General features: G+C 38.0%; 1 protein-coding gene across 2 annotated transcripts in view; it reads left to right on the top strand.

The window, feature by feature from the left end:
- The window catches only part of LOC128686223 (SUN domain-containing ossification factor), a 172,460-nt gene that overhangs the window by 137,182 nt on the left and 10,786 nt on the right, over nt 1–24,492 (top strand). For both annotated transcript variants that reach the window (XM_070083229.1, XM_070083230.1), the window contains 8 exons: nt 8,634–9,625; nt 9,758–9,885; nt 10,496–10,591; nt 11,881–12,057; nt 12,334–12,511; nt 12,798–13,792; nt 20,790–21,167; nt 22,568–22,739. In XM_070083229.1, coding sequence (XP_069939330.1) covers nt 8,634–9,625; nt 9,758–9,885; nt 10,496–10,591; nt 11,881–12,057; nt 12,334–12,511; nt 12,798–13,792; nt 20,790–21,167; nt 22,568–22,739 — 3,116 coding nt within the window. The remainder of the gene's footprint in view (nt 1–8,633; nt 9,626–9,757; nt 9,886–10,495; nt 10,592–11,880; nt 12,058–12,333; nt 12,512–12,797; nt 13,793–20,789; nt 21,168–22,567; nt 22,740–24,492) is intronic.

Genomic DNA, 24,492 nt, shown 5'->3' with positions numbered 1-24,492 from the left:
AAACACAAGGCTCATGCTTCTGTTGGGTGATATAAGTGGCAATTTGCCAATTTTATTGAATAACTAGTGATATTCATTTTTTTTATTCATTAACTAAAGAATTCTGATGATTGGCTTCAAAATATTACTGACGATGAATTCTATGAAATGGACGATACCCCGTGAGCTTAGTCCAAATAGGTGCATAATTTAAAATTTACTGATATAGTTAAAAAACTTTAAATCATTGGATTTATATAAATTACTGGAAAATGCCTTTTCCAATCAGCTTCAAACTTTTATTATTAGTGGGCTTTACTAAAACACAGCTCTGAGCTGTGTAGATTTCATTTTGCCAATTTTATTAAGTAAATTGCTTCAAATGTCATAGCTAGAAAAATTTTGCCTCTTTCGATCGTCTTCTAACGTTAAATACTGATGCATCTTAATTGGAAATATTTGTATATTTAGTGTGTGGGCGTTAATTTGTCAATTTTATAAAATTAGGGAATTTTAAATAAAATGCAAATGAGAAAAGAATACTGCAAAAAAAAAAATGATGTTTTATGAAGTTTTTAAGTTTCACGAGGGAAGGCTCCTGTTTTTCTCAACATTCTCAGCAATATTTGTTTACTTTTCTCACAAATTTTTGTTCGTTACTTGAGAATACCTTATTCCACCGGCTTCAAATTTTCAACACTTGGGCAAAATCCATGGGTCTGTTTGCATGCGTGGGTGCCCACCATTACACAAGTCTTTCCCAAATTTTGTTTCCGTGTGATAGGCGGAGACGGGCTCCTCTAATCGGCTTCAAAACTTTCACCACACGCTTATCCTACCGAGAAGGTTGATATAATCTCGAAGTGGTATAGTATCATTTTACCTTGTATTATTTTGCCTTGTTTCTGGTGACGGGGTTGAAGTTCCAAGGAACTGTTTTACCGTGCTACATGAGCTCTATTAAAAGTGGATTATATCCGCTTAGCTGGCTGTTGCATTTACAATGTAATGATTTTTATGAATTTGGAGAATGTTGAACATGGCTAAATATGCTATTCTAAGCTCTTGTCCATTTAAGCTTGTTTGTAAGCAGTCTCTCCCGTTCCTAATCGTTACTGTTCAATGTTAAGAATGAACATATCGTTCTTTTTTTGTGATGTTATTTTCTTTCTAGTTGTACTTTGTATTTCTTTGAAACTCGCTGTGATTGTAGTTGCTAGGCCGCCGTGGTCTAGCGGAAGCGGTTACCATGGTGACGAGCCCCTGTTGTACCGTAATGTCAAGAGTTGCACACGAACTTAACGGCATTTATTTTTCCACTGCAAGTGTCTCTGTAGAAAAGAAACTCCATGTGAAATGTTTGGTACACGTTCAGCAGCACATATTTCAACACTATGCATTTCTATACAAATGCAATTCTTGCCTTATAATACGAGGTTCGGTATACATTCAGGCGACTATAGCTATATTAACAGTGACAGGGACGAAGGAACTTGAGATGTGTTGAATACTGAACATGTAACTGGATCTTCTGAAACACTGTTGCACGTAACAGGTTTTTCTGTTAACATTGCTGTATGTAACTGATTTTCTCTCTCTCTCTCTCTCTCTCTCTCTCTCTCTCTCTCTCTCTCTCTCTCTCTCTCTCTCTCTCACACACACACACACACACACACACACACACACACACACACACACACACACACACACACACACACACACACAAGAAATTAGAGAAAGTGCAAAGGTTTGCAACAAGGCTTGTTCCAGAGCTAAGGGGAATGTCCTACGAAGCAAGGTTAAGGGAAATCGGTCTGACGACACTGAAAGATAGGAAGGGTCAGGGGTGACATGACGACATACAAAATACTGCGTGGCATAGATAAGGTGGACAGAGACAGGATGTTCCTGAGATGGGACATAGAAACAAGGGGTCACAATTAGAAGTTCAAGACTCAGATGAGTCAAAGGGATGTTAGGAAGTATTTCTTCAGCTACAGAGTTGTTAGGAAGTGGAATATTCTGGCATATGATGTATTGGAGGCAGGAACCATACATAGTTTTAAGACGAGGTATGATAAAGCTCGTGGAACAAGGAGAGGGAGGACCCAGTAGCGGTCAGTGAAGAGGCGGGGCCAGGAGCTGAGTCTCAACCCCTGCAACCACAATTAGGTGAGTACACACTGTCGTGCCGGATAAGTTAAACTTGCAATTTTGGCTTAAATAGCAATGCTCTTGTCGAATAAGGCGCGAAAATTTGTGTATACAATAATTTCATAAAAATCATTCTGAACCTAACGAAAAAAAAATATATTTCTTTGTGTTTGTTCATTAATTATTGTATACTTGTCTAAAATACATTTAGTTGGATTAGGCTATATTAAATTGCGCTTGTTATAATAAGATTAGGTAAGTTTTCTAAGGTTCTTTTGGAACAAGATTATTAATTTTTATGTTAACATGAATGAAAAAAATATATCTCTAAACGTATAAGCGAAAATTTTAGAGAGGACTTAAAATTTTAAATTTCTTGATAAATGACCAGTTTTAGCACGATATTATATATATATATATATATATATATATATATATATATATATATATATATATATATATATATATATATATATATATATATATATATATATATATATATATATATATATATATATATATATATATAAATACATACATATATATATATTTTTTTTTCAACAAGTCGGCCGTCTTCTGAGAGGAAGGGTGACCCAAAAAAAAAAAAAATCCCCAAAAAGAAAATACTTTCATCACCATTCAACACTTTCACCACACTCGCACATTATCTCTGTTTTTGCAGAGGTGCTCAGAATACAACAGTTTAGAAGCATACACATATAAAGATACACAACATATCCCTCCAAACTGCCAATATCCCAAACCCCTCCTTTTAAGTGCAGGCATTGTACTTCCCATTTCCAGGACTCAAGTCCGACTATATGAAAATAACCGGTTTCCCTGAATCCCTTCACTAAATATTACCCTGCTCACACTCCAACAGATCGTCAGGTCCCAAGTACCATTCGTCTCCATTCACTCCTATCTAACACACTTATGCACGCTTGCTGGAAGTCCAAGCCAGTTGCCCACAAAACCTCCTTTACCCCCTCTCTCCAACCCTTTCGAGGATGACCCCTACCCCGCCTTCCTTCCCCTATAGATTTATATGCTTTCCATGTCATTCTACTTTGATCCATTCTCTCTAAATGACCAAACCACCTCAAAAACCCCTCTATATATATATATATATGTATATAATATATATATATATATATATATATTTATATATATATATATATATATATATATTATATATATATATATATATATATATATATATATATATATATATATTATATATATATATATATTTTATTTTTTTTTTTATTATCACACTGGCCGATTCCCACCAAGGCAGGGTGGCCCGAAAAAGAAAAACTTTCACCATCATTCACTCCATCACTGTCTTGCCAGAAGGGTGCTTTACACAACAGTTTTTAAACTGCAACATTAACACCCCTCCTTCAGAGTGCAGGCACTGTACTTCCCATCTCCAGGACTCAAGTCCGGCCTGCCGGTTTCCCTGAACCCATTCATAAATGTTACTTTGCTCACACTCCAACAGCACGTCAAGTATTAAAAACCATTTGTCTCCATTCACTCCTATCAAACACGCTCACGCATGCCTGCTGGAAGTCCAAGCCCCTCGCACACAAAACCTCCTTTACCCCCTCCCTCCAACCTTTCCTAGGCCGACCCCTACCCCGCCTTCCTTCCACTACAGACTGATACACTCTTGAAGTCACTCTGTTTCGCTCCATTCTCTCCGCATGTCCGAACCACCTCAACAACCCTTCCTCAGCCCTCTGGACAACAGTTTTGGTAATCCTGCACCTCCTCCTAACTTCCAAACTACGAATTCTCTGCATTATATTCACACCACACATTGCCCTCAGACATGACATCTCCACTGCCTCCAGCCTTCTCCTCGCTGCAACATTCATCACCCATGCTTCACACCCATATAAGAGCGTTGGTAAAACTATACTCTCATACATTCCCCTCTTTGCCTCCAAGGACAAAGTTCTTTGTCTCCACAGACTCCTAAGTGCACCACTCACCCTTTTCCCCTCATCAATTCTATGATTCGCTTCATCTTTCATAGACCCTTCCGCTGACACGTCCACTCCCAAATATCTGAATACATTCACCTCCTCCATACTCTCTCCCTCCAATCTGATATCCAATCTTTCATCACCTAATCTTTTTGTTATCCTCATAACCTTACTCTTTCCTGTATTCACTTTTAATTTTCTTCTTTTGCACACCCTACCAAATTCATCCACCAATCTCTGCAACTTCTCTTCAGAATCTCCCAAGAGCACAGTGTCATCAGCAAAGAGCAACTGTGACAACTTCCACTTTATGTGTGATTCTTTATCTTTTAACTCCACGCCTCTTGCCAAGACCCTCGCATTTACTTCTCTTACAACCCCATCTATAAATATATTAAACAACCACGGTGACATCACACATCCTTGTCTAAGGCCTATTTTTACTGGGAAATAATTTCCCTCTTTCCTACATACTCTAACTTGAGCCTCACTATCCTCGTAAAAACTCTTCACTGCTTTCAGTAACCTACCTCCTACACCATACACTTGCAACATCTGCCACATTGCCCCCCTATCCACCCTGTCATATGCCTTTTCCAAATCCATAAATGCCACAAAGACCTCTTTAGCCTTATCTAAATACTGTTCACTTATATGTTTCATTGTAAACACCTGGTCCACACACCCCCTACCTTTCCTAAAGCCTCCTTGTTCATCTGCTATCCTATTCTCCGTCTTACTCTTAATTCTTTCAATAATAACTCTACCATACACTTTACCAGGTATACTCAACAGACTTATCCCCCTATAATTTTTGCACTCTCTTTTGTCCCATTTGCCTTTATACAAAGGAACTATGCATGCTCTCTGCCAATCCCTAGGTACCTTATCCTCTTCCATACATTTATTAAATAATTGCACCAACCACTCCAAAACTATATCCCCACCTGCTTTTAACATTTCTATCTTTATCCCATCAATCCCGGCTGCCTTACCCCCCTTTCATTTTACCTACTGCCTCACGAACTTCCCCCACACTCACAACTGGCTCTTCCTCACTCCTACAAGATATTATTCCTCCTTGCCCTATACACGAAATCACAGCTTCCCTATCTTCATCAACATTTAACAATTCCTCAAAATATTCCCTCCATCTTCCCAATACCTCTAACTCTCCATTTAATAACTCTCCTCTCCTATTTTTAACGTACAAATCCATTTGTTCTCTAGGCTTCCTTAACTTGTTAATCTCACTCCAAAACTTTTTCTTATTTTCAACAAAATTTGTTGATAACATCTCACCTCACATATATATATATATATATATATATATATATATATATATATATATATATATATATATATATATATATATATATATATCATACATACATACATACATACAGTGGTCCCCCGCTTTTCGTAGTTCCCGGCAATCGTAAAATTCGCCAATCATAGGGGTATTTTCGTATGAACATGGACTCGCTTTTCATAGGTTGACTCGCGAGTCGTAGTTCGTCCGGGACGCGTACCCACGGCGTGAGCCGGGGCGGCAGCCAGTTTGGCATTGTTTACCAGTGAGCGAAGGTCCCCTCATGTGCTCCAGCGAAATATTTCATAGTATTCCATTTATTTTAGTGCTTGCAAGTACTAAATAAGCTACCATGGCTCCAAAGAAAGCTCCTAGTGCCAAGCCTGTGGTAAAGAAGGTGAGAAATACGACTGAATTTAAGAAAACCATCATTGAACAATATGAAAGTGGTACAAGTGTGGCTGAACTGTCCAGGATGTATAAGAAACCCTACACAACCTTATGTTCCATAGTGGCCAAGAAAAAGGAAATAAAGGATGCTGTTGTTGCAAAGGGAGTAACTATGCTGACAAAAATGAGATCACCAGTACTGGAAGAGGTTGAGAAGTTATTATTGGTGTGGACAAATGAGAAACAATTAGCAGGAGATACTCTTATGACTTCGATTATTTGTGAAAAGGCTAGGCAGTTGCATGAAGATTTGGTAAAGAAATTGCCTGCAAATAGTGGTGAAGTGAGTGAATTTAAGGCCAGCAAAGGCTGGTTTGAGAGATTTAAGAACCGTACTGGCATACACAGTGTGGTAAGGCATGGTGAGGCTGCCAGTTCGGACCACAAGGCGGCTGAAAAATATGTGCATGAATTCCAGGAGTACATAGAGGCTGAAGGACTGAAACCTGAACAAGTGTTCAATTGTGACGAAACAGGCCTCTTTTGGAAGAAAATGCCAAAGAGGACCTTCATTACACAAGAGGAAAAGGCAATGCCAGGACACAAGCCTATGAAAGACAGGCTGACGCTAATGTTCTGTGCTAATGCTAGTGGGGATTTCAAAGTGAAGCCATTACTAGTGTACCATTCTGAAAATCCCAGAGTGTTCAGGAAAAACAATGCTATGAAGAGTAAATTGTGTGTGTTTTGGAAATCTAATAGTAAGGCATGGGTCACGAGGGAAATTTTCGTCGAGTGGTTCAATGAAGTGTTTGGCCCTAGTGTGAAGGAGAATCTCCTGGAAAAGAAATTGGATCTCAAGTGCCTGCTAGTAATGGACAATGCACCTGCTCATCCTCCAAACTTGGATGACCTAATTTTCGAGGAGTTTGGGTTCATCACAGTAAAGTTCTTGCCCCTGAATACCACTCCTCTCCTCCAACCCATGGACCAGCAGGTTATTGCAAACTTTAAAACACTCTACACAAAAGCAATGTTTCACAGGTGCTTGACTGTGACCACAGACACTCACTTGACCCTAAGGGAATTATGGAGAGAACACTTCAGGATCCTCCACTGCATAACCCTTATAGGTATGGCTTGGGAGGGAGTGACTACCAGGACTTTGAACTCTGCCTGGAGAAAATTGTGGCAAGATTGTGTCGACAAGAGGGATTTTGAAGGATTTGGGACTGACCCTAATGAGCCTATGTCTGTTGTAAAATCAATTGTGGCACTGGGGAGTTCCATGGGGTTGGATGTGAGTTTGGAGGATGTGGAAGAATTGGTGGAAGACCACAATGAAGAGCTCACCACTGAGGAGCTGCAAGAGCTTCAGCAGGAAGAGCAACACATCACAGCTCAGAATATTGCTGCAGAGGAGGAAGAGAGATGGAAGAATGTGCCTTCTTCAGAAATTAAAGAGGTTTTTACTATGTGGGGTAAGATGGAAAGCTTTATGGAGAAACATCACCCTAACAAGGTTGTTGCAAGCCAGGTTGGCAACATGTACAGTGACAAAGTCTTGGGCCATTTTAGGGAAGTGTTAAAGAGACGCCAGAAACAGAGCTCTCTCCACAGTTATTTTGTGAGACAGGGCTCCAGTGACTCTCAAGGTGGCCCTAGTGGCATTAAGAAACAGAAGAGAAGCAACCCCAGAAAAGCAAATGGTACCTGAGGTGTTGATGGAAGGGGATTCCCCTTCCAAACTATAAACAATCCACTCTCTCTCCTCCTCCAGTCTCCCATACACTAAGAAGAATCTCCAATAAAGGTAAGTGTTATGCTGTTAATGTTTCATTCATCATTTCCCATTGTATTGTTTATGTACTACATGTATATTTCATGTTAAAATTTTTTTTGTTTTAATACTTCTGGGTGTCAGGAACGGATTAATTGTATTTACATTATTTCTTATGAGGAAAATTGATTCGTAAATTGTAAATTTCGTTTATAGTAAAGGCTCCATGAACGGATTAATTATGAAAAACGAGGGACCACTGTGTATGTGTGTGTGTGTGTGTATATATATATATATATATATATATATATATATATATATATATATATATATATATATATATATATATATATATATATATATATATATTATATATATATATATATATATATATATATATTATATATATATATTATATATATATATATATATATATATATATATATATATATATATATATATATATATATATATATATATATATATATATATATATATATATATATATATATATATATATATGCAATAAGATCACAGTAAACAGGTGATTTCAGAATATGCAATAAGATCACAGTAAACAGGTGATTTCAGAATATGCAAAACAACCACTCTGAAAGAATAGAGAAATTCCAAGCGCTTTCGTGACTACTCACATTATCAAGGAACTATGAAAGTAAAGCATCCAAGGAAGGTATATAAGGGGGTCTGGCCAACACCTCACTATCATATATACATATATATATACATATATATATATATATATATTATATATATTATATATATTATATATATTATAATGCAAGTCAGTACCATATATACTGGCATCAAACTGAAGCCCACTCTTCAGCAGACAGTTTGCTGGGATATGCATTGGTTTGATGACAGCATAAATAATCAGATTTAACTGTCTTCAAATTGGTTTGCTTGTGACACGGTTTTTGGAATTTATAGCATGTACATTATAAGAATTATATGGTAGCTATGGAAAATTTATTAACAATTTTATCTCCCCTTTTTTCAGTGTACAACCTACTGGAACTGAAGTAACGTTGGAGCAAGAAGTTCTAGGTGCATTTGAGCGGAGGAGAGATCGTCTAATCAATGTCACCATCAACCCAAGACAAGTCATTCCTCATAAACAAAAAAAGTTCTTCACTGACAACCAGGATGGAAACCTGAATCTCTACTTAAATGCTAAGGAGTTCCTTACTAGTATCCCAGTAAAGAATTTTACTCTTATAGATAAGGACAGAACAAGTGCAGTCAGTGGCACAACCGGAAAGGTAGCCGAAGATAATGTTGCACAGCAAGAACACACACTACCCTATGCTAAGCCTGCCTTCACAGGAAAACATATTACAGTTAATGATGGCACAGATCAAGTACAGCAGGACCACAGTGAAAAGAAAGAGGACACAAGTATTGTAGATGCCCAGAAGAAAGATAGCAAGATTTTTGAAGAAAAACACTCAGAAGATGTAAGGGAAGAAAAAAATGAACCACAGTTAGAAGAAACTGCAAAGGAGGTGGGAATATCAAGTTCTACAGCAGAAACCATAATGCAAGAGGTAAAATTGGACCAGCCACAAGAGATTAAAAATGAGCAGTATCTAGAAAATGCCACACACACTGTAGAAGAACCCATGATAGGGACAGGTGAAATAAATACAACAAAAATATATATTGATAAAATAGTTGAGCATGAAAAGGAACCTACGGATACATTCAAGATTGATGCCAAACTTGGAGAACCACTAACTGAGCTACTTGCAGATGAACAGGTAATAGAAAAAATAAAACCCATTTCTGAAACTGACATAGAACTTGATTCAAACTCTAAACCAGATGAGGAATTAGAGAAAGATAAGAAAAAAATAAAGGACACTGGCAAAATCAAGAAAAAGAAAGAGGATACCCTGGGCAAACCACCGGAAACTGATGAAAAGTCACCGGATACTTTAGAAACTTACAGCCAGTTTACTCAGCGGGTCAATGCAGAAAAGAAGAATGATGGTGAGGATATTTTTTTTGTCAACTGGTATATTGGTATACATAAATTTTTTTATGTCGAGTAATTTCACAGGTGGTGTCACATTAGATTTTATAAGATATTGTATATTAAGATATGTATTTTTTTTATTGCAGTTATCACTAACGGCCATGGTGGTAATGGCCATAGTAAAGGCCCAAAAGTAAAAAGCAAAAATTATGCTTCTCCAGACTGTGGGTCGAAGCTGATGATTGCCAATCCCGAAGCTTTACACTCATCGAAGGTAAGAAATGAATTACTGTAAACAAATAGAAGAATAATTTTTAAACCATAACCATATAATTAAGAGCAGAGTTGAGTTCGTCATTGTTGTTCATTATTTTGTAGTGAAAATGTTTTTCTCCGTAATCTGATAAAACATAGGTTTGTGTCAGTTTTGAGTTGAGGTTTGCTGAGGTTTACAGAATTTTCTGTTACTTCTCTGCAATTCTCAATTAGTGTTCTCAGGACTTGTATCTGTTATCTAATTTATGCTTTATTTCCTTTATGACTGCCCTTTGTTATATATTTTTATCATTCATCACTTTTACATTTTGATCCAAATTGTATACTGTCAGCAGTAGGAAAGAAAGACATGATCCAAAGAAAAGCTTTTATTAAGTCACTTTTTTGTTCTGTATAGAGCTCTATTAAGTCAAAACATGAAGCTCTAAACAGTGAGTCAGTTGCAATAAAATCTTGTTGTGTCCTTTCCTGAATGTTTTATTCTTTATATTGTAATTCTACAAGCGTATCTCTTACAAGCAATGCTCCTTTTTGTTTTGTTGATTTCAGGGCACTATTTATTGGGTGAATAGTGTTCAATACTGAGTGATGGAATTTTTTTCTTCTAGGTGATCCAGTCCAATAAAGATGAATACATGCTCAACAAATGTCGAGATAAAATTTGGTTCATCATTGAACTGTGTGAGAGCATTCGACCACAAAAGGTAAGATTTTTTGAATGCTTTTAGAAATATTAAATCTCTTTGCATTTTATTAGCCAGCAGCTTCCAAGATGTATTTCTGAACACACACAATATAATGTACTATGTATGAATTCCATCACTACTGTTATTATATAAGTGGTTTAGAAAACTGACAAGTTAATGAATGAGACACTTGTATAACATTTGAGTATCTTTGGTGTTGAAATATTTTGCCAGCCAGTGGTTTCCTCATTCAACACAGAGGTAATCAGTCCCTTAGCCAGTTAATGTGCCCAGTCCATCAACCTTGTTAAAAATACATTATATGCATAGAGAAGGAGATTATATACAGCGGACGAATGGGGTCAGACAGTTGAAGGTGGCATCACTAGTGATGCCACCTCTAATTGCTTCATCTCTCCTGTCTGCAGTATATTAGCCCCTTCACATATGTGCTATACTATTATTAAGATTGATGGACTGAACACATTGGCTCCAGGCTGAGGGACTGATTACCTCAAACTCCTTCTCACCATCCAACACTTCAACAATAAAGATACTCAGATGCTGCACGAGTGTCTCATTCATCACTACTGGCAGTTATAGATGTAAAAGATGCATTAGGAAGCATAGTTTAGAAATCATAGTAATAAGAAGGTAAAGATTACTAGGAGAGTAACTTATATTTTCAATGGTGCTTGTATTTTAAATGAGAAACAGTGATGATTATGAAAAATATTAGTTTGTGTGAAATTTTTAGTTGTTACTTGCAGTGTGAAAATAAATGATATGTTCATCTGTGTGTGTTTGTGGATAATGAATTCTGGTTCTAACAGATAAGCAAATATAAAAATGGAGTACCTGTAGCAGAAAAATTAAATAGAGGAGCCATAATCCTTCAAAGATAGTAGTTTTTAAGTTAAAGTTTACAGTCAACATATCTCCTAGATTGGAAAAATGGCTCACCCCTTTTCTGACAAGATAGGGTCCCTTTTCAAAGCTGTTTATGAAATGTTTTAATATAATATAATTTTTAAATTATGCTGTAGATGAGTTCCAGACCTTTGGCATTTGTACTAAGCATCCATATTACACTCAGGCCAGAAACACTTTTAACTATTCATAGTAAGAATCCTCAATGCACTATGCAAACTATCCTAATTACTTGTGGCTACCCTCAGTCACATATATAGAAACAGGACATCATATAACAGCAAATTCACATAAAGAGAACCTGCATAAAATAAAGGAGACCTGTACTAAAATAATTAACATTAACTAAAGTTCTGAAAATGTTATATAATTTTCAGTTTGATATAGCAAACTTTGAGCTGTTCAGCAACCTACCTAAAGACATTCAGGTGTTTGGAAGTCACAGATACCCAACAAGAGATTGGACTAATCTTAGCCGTGCTGTGGGACAAGAAGGAAACCGTGGAGTTCAGTCATTTCCTATTGAAACGGAAGATTTTTTCAAGTATATTAAGGTATTTATATTAGCATTTATTATACAATATAGATTTATTGAAAATGTTGCATTACTTTATAATTTGAAGTTTGATTTAATGGAGATGTAGGTATTGTTTGAATAATAAAATATCTTAGTCCAATGTATTGGACTGATGAAGCTGTTGTATGGTGAAACCTTTCCACAAAAAAGATAATCAAGTGTTGCACTTGATAAAAGGTATTGAGTCCCTTAGCCTTGATAAAGTAGATGCCTGAGGATAGAGACTTGAATACCAGAAACATTTATTTTTCAGGTAGAAGTTTTAAGTCATTATGGATCGGAGTTCTTCTGTCCCATATCTCTCTTTCGTATATATGGTTTATCTGAATTTGAGGTGATTGATACAATAGAGGACGCAACAGACCATGATGAAAATGAAGAAGCATTTGGTGATCCTTTTGAAGAGGAGGAGGCTGTGAAAAAATCCAAAGGTATTAACACAATTGGTAGTCTGTAGTAATATTATTTTAAAGTTATATAAAGTTAAATTAAGAATATTAGATTATATAAATAAGTAAATGTTTATTGTATACAAGCTTTGAAAAATGCAATTTTGAAATAAATTCTTGCATGAAGATTACCTGGAAGAGTTGTTTCTGGGTAAACAGAATATCAAAGATGTAAATTGTAGTAATTATTGTGAAAGAAAAATTAAAGAAAAACTTGTTTAGTTTCAAAGAAGATTTGTACTGACAGTAATTTCTTTATTGCCAACAGATGAGGGAAAGCCAGGTGTGATCCCTACTGTACTGAAAAACATGTTTAGTGGAGTGTTGGATGTTATTAAAAGAGGATATCGACCCAGCAGCAGTGCCAGTGAACCCGGAGAATATTGCTACTCCCTCCATCCTAAATTTTCAGTTGATAAAAGTAGATGCTCTATGGCAGAGTCTCTGAACTACATCCTCTCTTGTTATTGGGCAGAGTATGAAGTTCTTATGCAGAAGCCTGTTGTGTCACGTGCTGTCAAGAATTCAAGTTTCTGCCGTCAGTTAGCATCTACCATGTGCTTGGAACCAGAAGTCAATGACAGCATTGTGTATGATACTGTATGCAATAACAGTTATGTATGTGTAATGTTATCACCAAAGCATGTACTGGCAATGTGTTTTATGCATGATAATCGCATTATGGATGCAGAAGTGGAGTGTGATTCTAGCAGCAGTCGTTTATCTGAGAACTTCTCCACTACATCTTCAGACATCATCTCACCATCAGATGACGTGCCCTCTTACGTAAAAAATGCAAAAATAAATACTTCTAGTGTAACAAAGGCAGATGAACCTGAGACCAACAGGAGTGTAACTCCTGATTCTCATGGGATTAAACCTACTCGAGATGTAGGTGGGCAAGTAACAGTGGAGCAGGAATTTCAGGAGGTAAATGAATCTATATCCTTGGCTAGTTCAGAAAGTTCACCCACTGAAATGCCAAAACCTCCCAAAAAATCTAAAGTTAGCAGTAATGGACATCAGAATAAGTCCATTAAAGAAGTGAACCAGGACAATATTACTGAGACAGAGGAGAAAGTAGAGGTGGATGGATCAAGCTTTGGAGGAATAGAGCTAGAGGAAGTAGAGTTTTCACAAAGTGATGATCTAACCACACCACCACCAGTTCCAGTTGCACAACAACCTGTTGAATCAAAAATTTCATCAACATCTCCAACCAATAAGGAGTCTGTGGTTGTTCGTCTCTCTAATAAGATAAAGGTGGGTACTGTCCTATATCTCTGTTGGGATTCATACACACTCCCTGTATTTTAGGGATAGATATCAGGCTGGTTGTGCCCATATTTCACTTCTTAGGTGCCACTCTAAGGTGCATAAATATTTAATCTTAATTTTGGAATAATTAACTTTGATGTCTCCAGTACTTAAGAAATAATTAGTTTGTTGAATAATATCTGCTTTATAGGTGTGAAATTAGTATTGTAATTTTTTGAGTTAGCTATGAGGTATTGTTGACAAAAGTAGTTGAGTATTATTGAAAAAAAAATGGCTTGTACAATAAGTCATTTTAGGGAAGACCATGATAAGAAAGGGTAGATGAGAGTTTGTTCCAATCATAATGTTTTTTTTTTTTTTTTTTTTTTTTATCACACTGGCCGATTCCCACCAAGGCAGGGTGGCCCGAAAAAGAAAAACTTTCACCATCATTCACTCCATCACTGTCTTGCCAGAAGGGTGCTTTACACTACAGTTTTTAAACTGCAACATTAACACCCCTCCTTCAGAGTGCAGGCACTGTACTTCCCATCTCCAGGACTCAAGTCCGGCCTGCCGGTTTCCCTGAACCCCTTCATAAATGTTACTTTGCTCACACTCCAACAGCACGTCAAGTATTAAAAACCATTTGTCTCCATTCACTCCTATCAAACACGCTCACGCATGCCTGCTGGAAGTCCAAGCCCCTCGCACACAAAACCTCCTTTACCCCCTCTCTCCAACCTTTCCTAGGCCGACCCCTACCCCGCCTTCCTTCCACTACAGACTGATACACTCTTGAAGTCATTCTGTTTCGCTCCATTCTCTCTACATGTCCGAACCACCTCAACAACCCTTCCTCAGCCCTCTGGACAACAGTTTTGGTAATTCCGCACCTCCTCCTAACTTCCAAACTACGAATTCTCTGCATTATATTCACACCACACATTGCCCTCAGACATGACATCTCCACTGCCTCCAGCCTTCTCCTCGCTGCAACATTCATCACCCATGCTTCACACCCATATAAGAGCGTTGGTAAAACTATACTCTCATACATTCCCCTCTTTGCCTCCAAGGACAAAGTTCTTTGTCTCCACAGACTCCTAAGTGCACCACTCACTCTTTTCCCCTCATCAATTCTATGATTCACCTCATCTTTCATAGACCCATCCGCTGACACGTCCACTCCCAAATATCTGAATACATTCACCTCCTCCATACTCTCTCCCTCCAATCTGATATTCAATCTTTCATCACCTAATCTTTTTGTTATCCTCATAACCTTACTCTTTCCTGTATTCACCTTTAATTTTCTTCTTTTGCACACCCTACCAAATTCATCCACCAATCTCTGCAACTTCTCTTCAGAATCTCCCAAGAGCACAGTGTCATCAGCAAAGAGCAGCTGTGACAACTCCCACTTTGTGTGCGATTCTTTATCTTTTAACTCCACACCTCTTGCCAAGACCCTCGCATTTACTTCTCTTACAACCCCATCTATACATATATTAAACAACCACGGTGACATCACACATCCTTGTCTAAGGCCTACTTTTACTGGGAAAAAATTTCCCTCTTTCCTACATACTCTAACTTGAGCCTCACTATCCTCGTAAAAACTCTTCACTGCTTTCAGTAACCTACCTCCTACACCATACACTTGCAACATCTGCCACATTGCCCCCCTATCCACCCTGTCATACGCCTTTTCCAAATCCATAAATGCCACAAAGACCTCTTTAGCCTTATCTAAATACTGTTCACTTATATGTTTCACTGTAAACACCTGGTCCACACACCCCCTACCTTTCCTAAAGCCTCCTTGTTCATCTGCTATCCTATTCTCCGTCTTACTTTTAATTCTTTCAATAATAACTCTACCATACACTTTACCAGGTATACTCAGCAGACTTATCCCCCTATAATTTTTGCACTCTCTTTTATCCCCTTTGCCTTTATACAAAGGAACTATGCATGCTCTCTGCCAATCCCTAGGTACCTTACCCTCTTCCATACATTTATTAAATAATTGCACCAACCACTCCAAAACTATATCCCCACCTGCTTTTAACCTCCTAATGTATAGATGCAAAATACTGATGTAGCATGGCTTAAATCAGTAGAGACAGGCAGTCTGAGGTGCAAGTGTGGTGGTATGATACACAAATAACTTGCACATGAGAGAGAGGAGCTTATGGTAACATTTCAGTCCGACTTTGACCTTTACAATGTCACAGGTCCAAGTCGGACCAAAACTTTGTCGTAAGCTCCTCTCTTCTATGTGCGGGTTATTTGTGCATTGTTCCAGTCGCAGTATTGTGCCTTTGGTTCTTCGTGGTGGTATGATGATAGGCAAGTCATGGAATGATTATTATTAAAAGAGGTGAGGCTAGAATATCTGTAACTCACAAGGGCAACATCTGTAACTCTCAACAGTGAAGAATGTTTTGCAGCAGTAAAGTTTTTTAGAACAATGATTATCTCCCATCAAGGTAGGATAACCCAGAGAAGGGAACCCATTTGCCAGTTTTCATTCCATAATTAAATGAATTGTGCACATGTCACAATTTAAATAGTCGTCTAAACTGTAACATCTACGTGCATCCTCCAGAGTGTAGGCACTTGAACCTTCTATCCCTAAAAATCCAGTGAACCAGTTTCCTTGAATCCTTTAGTAAATGCTAACTTGCTCACTCACCAGTAGCACATCAAATTCCAAAAACCACTTCTCTCTGCTGCGATATAACGTGCTCACATATTCCAGCTGGTAGCTGAAGCCCTTAATCATTCAAAATCTCCATCTCCAACCTTTCTTGGGGAACACTTCTCCTTTCATCTACAGTAAATGCCCACTTTCTTGGCCCGTGGCATGGACACAGATTGTGAAATGTGAAAAATAGATATAAAATAATTTTATTGATTTTACTGATTTTACTTGCGTTGTGATTATGACAAAACATGAGAGTGCATTGGTCAAGACTGTAGCAAATTGATATTGATAGTGTAAATTTATTACATGTGTGTAAAGGTAGAAAGTTGAAAGTGAACATAGAAAAGAGTAAGGTGATGAGGGTATTAAATGATTTAGATAAAGAAAAATTGGATATCAAATTGGGGAGGAGGAGTATGGAAGAAGTGAATGTTTTCAGATACTTGGAAGTTGACGTATCGGCGGATGGATTTATGAAGGATGAGGTTAATCATAGAATTGATGAGGGAAAAAAGGTGAGTGATGCATTGAGGTATATGTGGAGACAAAAAACATTATCTATGGAGGCAAAGAAGGGAATGTATGAAAGTAAGTAGTACCAACACTCTTATATGGGTGTGAAGCTTGGGTTGTGAATGCAGCAGCAAGGAGGCAGTTGGAGGCAGTTGAGATGTACTGTCTAAGGGCAATGCATGGTGTGAATATTATGCAGAAAATTCGGAGTGTGGAAATTAGGAGAAGGTGTGGAGCTAATAAAAGTATTAGTCAGAGGGCTGAAGAGGGGTTGTTGAGGTGGTTTGGTCATTTAGAGAGAATGGATCAAAGTAGAATGACATGGAGAGCATTGAATTTGTAGGGGAAGGAAGGCAGGGTCGTCCTCGAAACGGTTGGAAGGAAGGGGTAAAGGGAGGTTTTGTGGGCAAGGAGCTTGGACTTCCAGCAGGCATGCATGAGCGTGTTCGATAGGAGTGAATGGAGACGAATGGTATTTGGGACCTGACAATCTGTTGGAGTGTGAGCAGGGTAATATTTAGTGAAGGGATTCAGGGAAACCGGTTATTTTTATATAGCCGGACTTGAGTCCTGGAAATGGGAAGTACAATGCCTGCACTCTAAAGGAGGGGTTTTGGGATATTAGCAGTTTGGAGGGATATGTTGTGTATCTTTATACATATATGCTTCTAAACTGTTGTGTTCTGAGCACCTCTGCAAAAACAGTGATTATGTGTGAGTAAGGTGAAAGTGTTGAATGATGGTGAAAGTACAGTGGACCCCCGCATAGCGACCTTAATCCGTGCAAGAGGGCTGGCTGTTATGCGAAATGTTCGCTATGTGAATGAATTTTCCCCATAAGAAATAATGGAAATAAAATTAATCCGTGCAAGACACCCAAAAGTATGAAAAAAAATTTTTTTACCACAAAAAAATGTTAATTTTAGTACACACAAACTGAAAAAGGCATGCACAATTACATGACACTTACTTTTATTGAAGATCTGGTGATGATTGATGGGATGGGAGGAGGGGAGAGAGAGTGTTAGTGTTTAGAAGGGGAATCCCCTTCCATTAAGACTTGAGGAGGCAAGTCCTTTTCTGGGGTTACTTCCCTTCTTCTTTTAATGCCACTAGGACCAGCTTCAGAGTCACTGGACTTCTTTCGCACAACATATCTGTCCATAGTGGCCTGTACCTCTCGTTCCTTTATGATTTGTCTAAAGTGGTTCACAACATTGTCATTGTAACAGTCACCAGCACGGCTTGCAATAGCTGTGTGAGGGTGATTTTCATCAAAAAAGGTTTGCACTTCAAGCCATTTTGCACACATTTCCTTAATCTTTGAAGTAGGCAATTCCTTCAATTTCTCTCTCCCCTCCTTTGAACCAGTTTCCCCAGGTCTGGCCTCTTGCTCTTGAAGTTGATCTATCAGCTCATCAGTGGTTAGTTCTTCATTGTCCTCCTCCACCAACTCTTCCACATCATCCCCACTAACCTCCAACCCCAAGGACTTCCCCAATGCCACAATTGATTCCTCAACTGGTATACTCCTCTCAGGGTTAGCCTCAAACCCTTCAAAATCCCTTTTGTCTACACATTCTGGCCACAGTTTCTTCCAAGCAGAGTTCAAGGTTCTCTTAGTCACTCCCTCCCAAGCCTTACCTATAAGGTTTACACAATTGAGGATATTAAAGTGATCCTTCCAAAACTCTTTTAGAGTCAATCGAGTGTCTGTGGTCACTTCAAAGCACTTTTGAAACATAGCTTTTGTGTACAGTTTCTTGAAGTTGGAAATGACCTGCTGGTCCATGGGCTGCAGGAGAGGAGTGGTATTAGGAGGCAAAAACTTCACCTTAATGAAGCTCATGTCCCCATAAAGTCGCTCTGCCACGTCTGTAGGATGACCAGGGGCATTGTCTAACACCAGGAGGCACTTAAGTTCTAATTTCTTTTCAGTTAGGTAATCTTTCACATTGGGGGCAAATGCATGGTGTAACCAGTTATAGAAAAATTCCCTAGTGACCCATGCCTTACTGTTTGCCCTCCACAGCACACACAAATTAATGCCACCGGCGGAACATGTGAGCGTGGCTCAGGCCGCACATTGGACGCGTCTCGGACGAAGGCCGCTGAGCGGGTTTTTGGGCGCTATGCGGGGCAAAATTTTAGCGGTCAAAGCGTCCTCTATGCGGATTGTCCGCTATGCAAGGCGTCCGTTATGCGGGGGTCCACTGTATTTTCTTTTTGGGGATTTTCTTTCTTTTTGGGTCACCCTGCCTTGGTGGGAGACGGCCAACTTGTTAAAAAAAAAAAAAATTAAAGCACTGAATAATGATAAAGTTCTAATGCTTTGTAAATACAATAGAACAATAACTTCTTCTCCATGGGAAAATGGAACAGAATTCTTCCTCCGTAAGCCATGCGTGTCGTCAGAGGCGACTAAAATGCCAGGAGCTAGGGGCTTGTAACCCCTTCTCCTGTATATATTACTAAATGTAAAAGGAGAAATTTCCCTTTTTCCTTTTGGGCCACCCCGCCTCAGTGGGATATGGCAGGTGTGTTGAAAAAAGAGAGAGAAGAATAACTTCTTCACTCTGTTTAGTCTCATGTCCTTTTTGTTTTTACTCCTTGTTCTTTTCTGTGTTCAAACTACTACTATTTGGTTCCCAGGCATCCCAATTATTTTCATATGGTGCACACTGAGTGCACACACCCATTCTCTCATGTCTAGGCGACTCAGGCATATCGTGCCAATGTTGAATGAATGACAAAGGAAACATATATATACGTTTGGGGCGCTAGGCGGGAGAACGTATATATACATTTGGACCATTTAAGGGTTAAATTTTGTAACTTACACAGGAGAAGGGGTTACTAGTCCCTTGTTTCTGGCATTTTAGTCACCTCTTATGACATGCATAGCATATGGGGGCAAGAATTCTGTTCCACTTCCCCATTGAGATAAGTGGAAATAAACAAGAACAAAAACTACTAAAAAAATACAAGAAAAGCCAGAGGAGTGTGTATATAAGTATATGCTTGTACATGCATGTGTATTGTGGCTTAAGTGGAAGTGGAAGTAGCAAGACGTACCTGAAATCTTATATGTTTATGAGACAGAAAGACACCTGCAATCCTACCATCACATTAAGCAAATATAGGCTTCCGTTTCACACTAATGTGGCAGGATGGTAGTAACTCGCTGGATGGTTGCTGTCTACCAACCTAATGAACAGTTTGTTAGGTAGTAATATTTTTGTGGTCTTTCATGAAATACTGTACTAGTACTTACAGTTTGTGGCTGATATATTGATATGGGTATTTTGTTAGTGTAGCGGCACTAAGCTACTTTCTAATAATGCTCCCCTCAAAGGAGGTTCCTTGATGCTGGTGAGGAAATTTTGATCTAGGAAATTGGATCTGTGTTCCAATTTCCTGAATTAATCCTGAATGCCTTCCTTCCCCTTCCTCCCCACAGGCACTGTATAATCCCAACAGGTATAGCACTCCCCATGATAATAATAATATCAAAACATGCTACTGGGTAAGAAATGTACAGTAATATGAAAGTTCAGGTATCGCTATTCCAGTATTTCCTATCCTTATTTGTCGAGTGAATTCCCTAGCCATTCAGGTTGAAAAGGATACTAGCGATGATCTTCACTACCACTGTCATATGTTCATTCTATAATTAACTGCTTTCCTATACTGTGCTTCATAATTGATTTTATATTTATAGTTCTGCAGAATTAGTGCATACTGTATTAATAAAAGTATTTAAACAAATTATTTCAGGCTTTGGAGTATAATATGTCAATAAGTAGTCAGTACTTGGAAGAACTAAGCCGGAGATACAAGCGTCAGATGGAGGAGATGCAAAAGCAGTTCAACTTAACTATTGCAGCACTTAATGCTACATCTTGGCAAGCTTATCAGCGTGACCAGCAGCACCAGAAGGACATAGAAACATTGGAAGATGAGTTGGCAAGTGTTAGCAGCATCTTAAAAAAGCTGGTTAAGGAACGTGAAAACTTGGCCCATACGGTGGTTGAGCAACATGTATTGTTGATGGTGGTGGAGGTGGTGGTCCTATGTGTAGTGTTCACCTTGTGCAACAGAAGAAACAATCACAATATGATGATTAACACTCTAAGAGAGGAGAGGCGAGCACAGGTATTAAACTTCAGCTCAGCATATTATATTGTGCATTGTATAAATGTGAACATAATGTGTATTTTTTGTTAGGTATCATTTTTCCCTAATGAGGGTGATCCAAAGAAGAAAAAAGATTCACTTTCACTTACTCTCTAGTTCCCTTTCTAGAAGTTCAAACATTTTATCATGGAAACAGGTCTTGAGAAAAAATTGGAAATGTCAAGAAAAATGTAATGCTTTTTTTTTTTTTTAAATTCATATTTCTCATGTTGTCCAACATTACATATGACAAGGCCATTAATCCTTTCACTGTCCAAAGGCCCAAAATTTAAAGTGTTCAAGGTACACCTTTAAAATAAAATCTGAAATGGTAGAGAATCTTTTTCTGAAGGTAATGACAATACAGAGCTAGCAGTCTGGGTATAATTTACACATTGGTGATTTTTGCCACTTTGCAACCTCTTTTAAGTCAGTTCCATTGGTCAGTTCGACCAAATTCTTCGCTCTTTCACTGGTATGCCTGCTGCTCTATCAATTGAGCACAAGCAACTGCCCACTCACCCATCTAAACTATTTTACAAAGTGCACAAAATTTGGTAATTTGGCCAATTTTACAAAATTAAAAAAATTCAGTTAAAAATAAAGTCCAAAACTAAACACTGTAGATATTCAGGCACTGAAACGTTTGCTCTCTTTATTAATCACATCCCAGGCCTATCTTATTTTACACTTTCTTTCCATTTTAAACTCATTCACACAATAGACGATTTGCCCTATTTCTTGGATAATAAAATATAAACAGGAATGATTGGTCTTGGTTTACTGTGTCCCAGTAATTGATTCAGACCTAGTAAAAATCCATGAAACAGACTGGGGGGGGGGAGGTTGTAGACAGGGGCCTTATCCATCCTCAAGAAAATCTGCATTAATAAAATGTTTCAGCTACTTTGAGGTGAATTTCAAGCTACTTCCACTCCTGGAATGTACTAAAATCCTGTATTTCAGTAGTAGATCTTCCATTTTATTAATTGATACCAATAAAACCATCCTAGAAAACACATCAAAGATACTATTTTAAACTAAACATAAGGTCAGAGTTTTGCTTTTCCCATCATGCACTGCATGGGGCAGTATTTTTTTTTTTTATACTGTTCACTCTCACTGCACAGATCCATTCTCATGTCTAGGCCAAAATTTACCACTTGGCTTGTCTGAGTGAGCTGAGCACAAGTTGTAGATCTACACGAAGGGCCCCAAGCATCAGAAATTAGATCTGCATGACAGACTGAAAAAATTTAAAAAAAAAAGTTTGTTAATTCCCATTGTTTCTTAAAGGGCATAATGAGTCATACCTGATTTGTATTATATTGTATTCAGAATCCCCCCCCAAAAGATGTAATTATTCTCTTAATTTTCAGATTCCAAGCCGGGATCCCTCAGACTCGAGAGTTCGTCAAGATTCTGACTGTCGTAGTTCTAATTATCAAGGCAGAAGTTGTATGCGAAGACGATCTGTAGACAGCATCACTAGAGAGAGAGCGTCTCGCCAGCGCCAACGTCGACCCAGTGAAGAAGCTCTAAATATATCTGGTTAGTATTTATCTTTTAATACCAGTTGAAGAGGATAATTACTACCAAAGAATGTGTATAGTAATAAAATTACACTTTTCACCAACACTAACTTTGCAACTTACCTAATACTTCCTAAATTTACTTCATAGAATACTATATATCTTATATCATCTTGCCTTAAACTTAATTTTTTCTAAATGTAATTGAAATATTAGTTTTGAGATGTTCCAGCTGATTTTTACAATTATTGCAAAAATAAATTTACTCTCACTTGTTTATCATTCAAGGGAGGTTCCTTGAGGCTGATGATGGGGGAATGGCTTTCAGTCCAGGAATTAGAATTTTCCTCCCCTTCCTTGGAACAACTCTGATTTACTTTCTATTGTTGAGGCACTGTTTGAGTCCTACTGGTTTAGAGAGCTTCTCCATAAATATTCTGTACTGGAATAATAATCTGGGCTTATTTAGCAAAATGATCATTGCTGAATAAGTCAAGTTAAAAAGTTCCTTGTTTCCTGCATAATATTCACATCATTCACTGATCTCAAACATGTTATTTCATCGGGTTCCAACTTCCTCATTGCATCATGCCATACACCCACATGAAAATATTGGTACTACTCTTACTTCGGGACATTCTTCATTTTGCATTCATTGATGTTTGTTGGACCTATCAGTCATAAATTAAAATCTTGAAATTTTCATATTCATAATCTCTATCCAATCAGATAATATCTTTGAGCATCTTGGTCCTTATCCATGAGTTTGTTGCCTCTCAAATTGATTTTTGCAATTGTTTCTTGATTTGCCTAACTACTTGTTAGAATGACTAGTCTGTCCTGAATTGTGCAGCTAGACTGGTATTTTCATTCCTGTCTGGGAGATGCATTGGCTTCCTGTCAAGACAAGAGTTGAATTTAAACTGTTTATTTACAGTTAAAGCTGTTAGTTTAATGAACCCAAGTATCTTGCTGATATGACTGTTACATGGAACATGGGAATGTTTTTACAAATTGCTGTGGACCCCTTTTAGACTGATTATACCTTATGCTGTTGGGAAGAAATCATTCGGTTAAGAGTTAAGAATCTGTTCATGCTCTTAAGTCTCTGTTGAAAGCACATATCTCTTCTAGAACTTATGATCCTGATCATATTGTCACTCTTGAATGTAAACAACATAAAAAGTTACAATACCATGACTGGAACAATACACAAATAACCCGCACGTAGAAGAGAGGAGCTTACGATGATGTTTTGGTCTGACTTGGACCATTTACAAAGTCACACTACACACTAACATAAAGGAGAGAAGGAGGGAGCATATATAAGCCAGCAGACAGGGATGGGACAAGACAGGTAGTGGTGGAGATAGTAGTAGTAGGGTCCCACAGAAGGGCCCCCTAGCTCCCTTGCAGTGCTCCTCTTTCTTAGTATTTGTCTTACTACTACTACTACTACTACTTTTACTACTACTTTTACTACTACTACTATACTACTACCACCACCACCACTACCACCACCTCCACCACTACCTCTCTTGTCCCATTCCTGTCTTCCGGCCTATATATACTCCCTCCTTCTCTCCTTTATATTAGTGTGTAGTGTGACTTTGTAAATGGTCCAAGTCAGACCAAAACATCGTCGTAAGCTCCTCTCTTCTACGTGTGGGTTATTCATGTATTGAATGTAAAGTTTAATATTTCATCATTGTTGAATTTATGACCTGGTGTTTGAGCATTTGTGAATTTCTTGAAGAACAGTGCTGCTTTGT

The sequence above is a fragment of the Cherax quadricarinatus genome, chromosome 9 (assembly GCF_038502225.1).
Source record: "Cherax quadricarinatus isolate ZL_2023a chromosome 9, ASM3850222v1, whole genome shotgun sequence".
Taxonomy (NCBI): domain Eukaryota; kingdom Metazoa; phylum Arthropoda; class Malacostraca; order Decapoda; family Parastacidae; genus Cherax; species Cherax quadricarinatus.
Note: the sequence above shows the minus strand (reverse complement) of the source record. Positions and strands in the feature narration are given on the sequence as shown.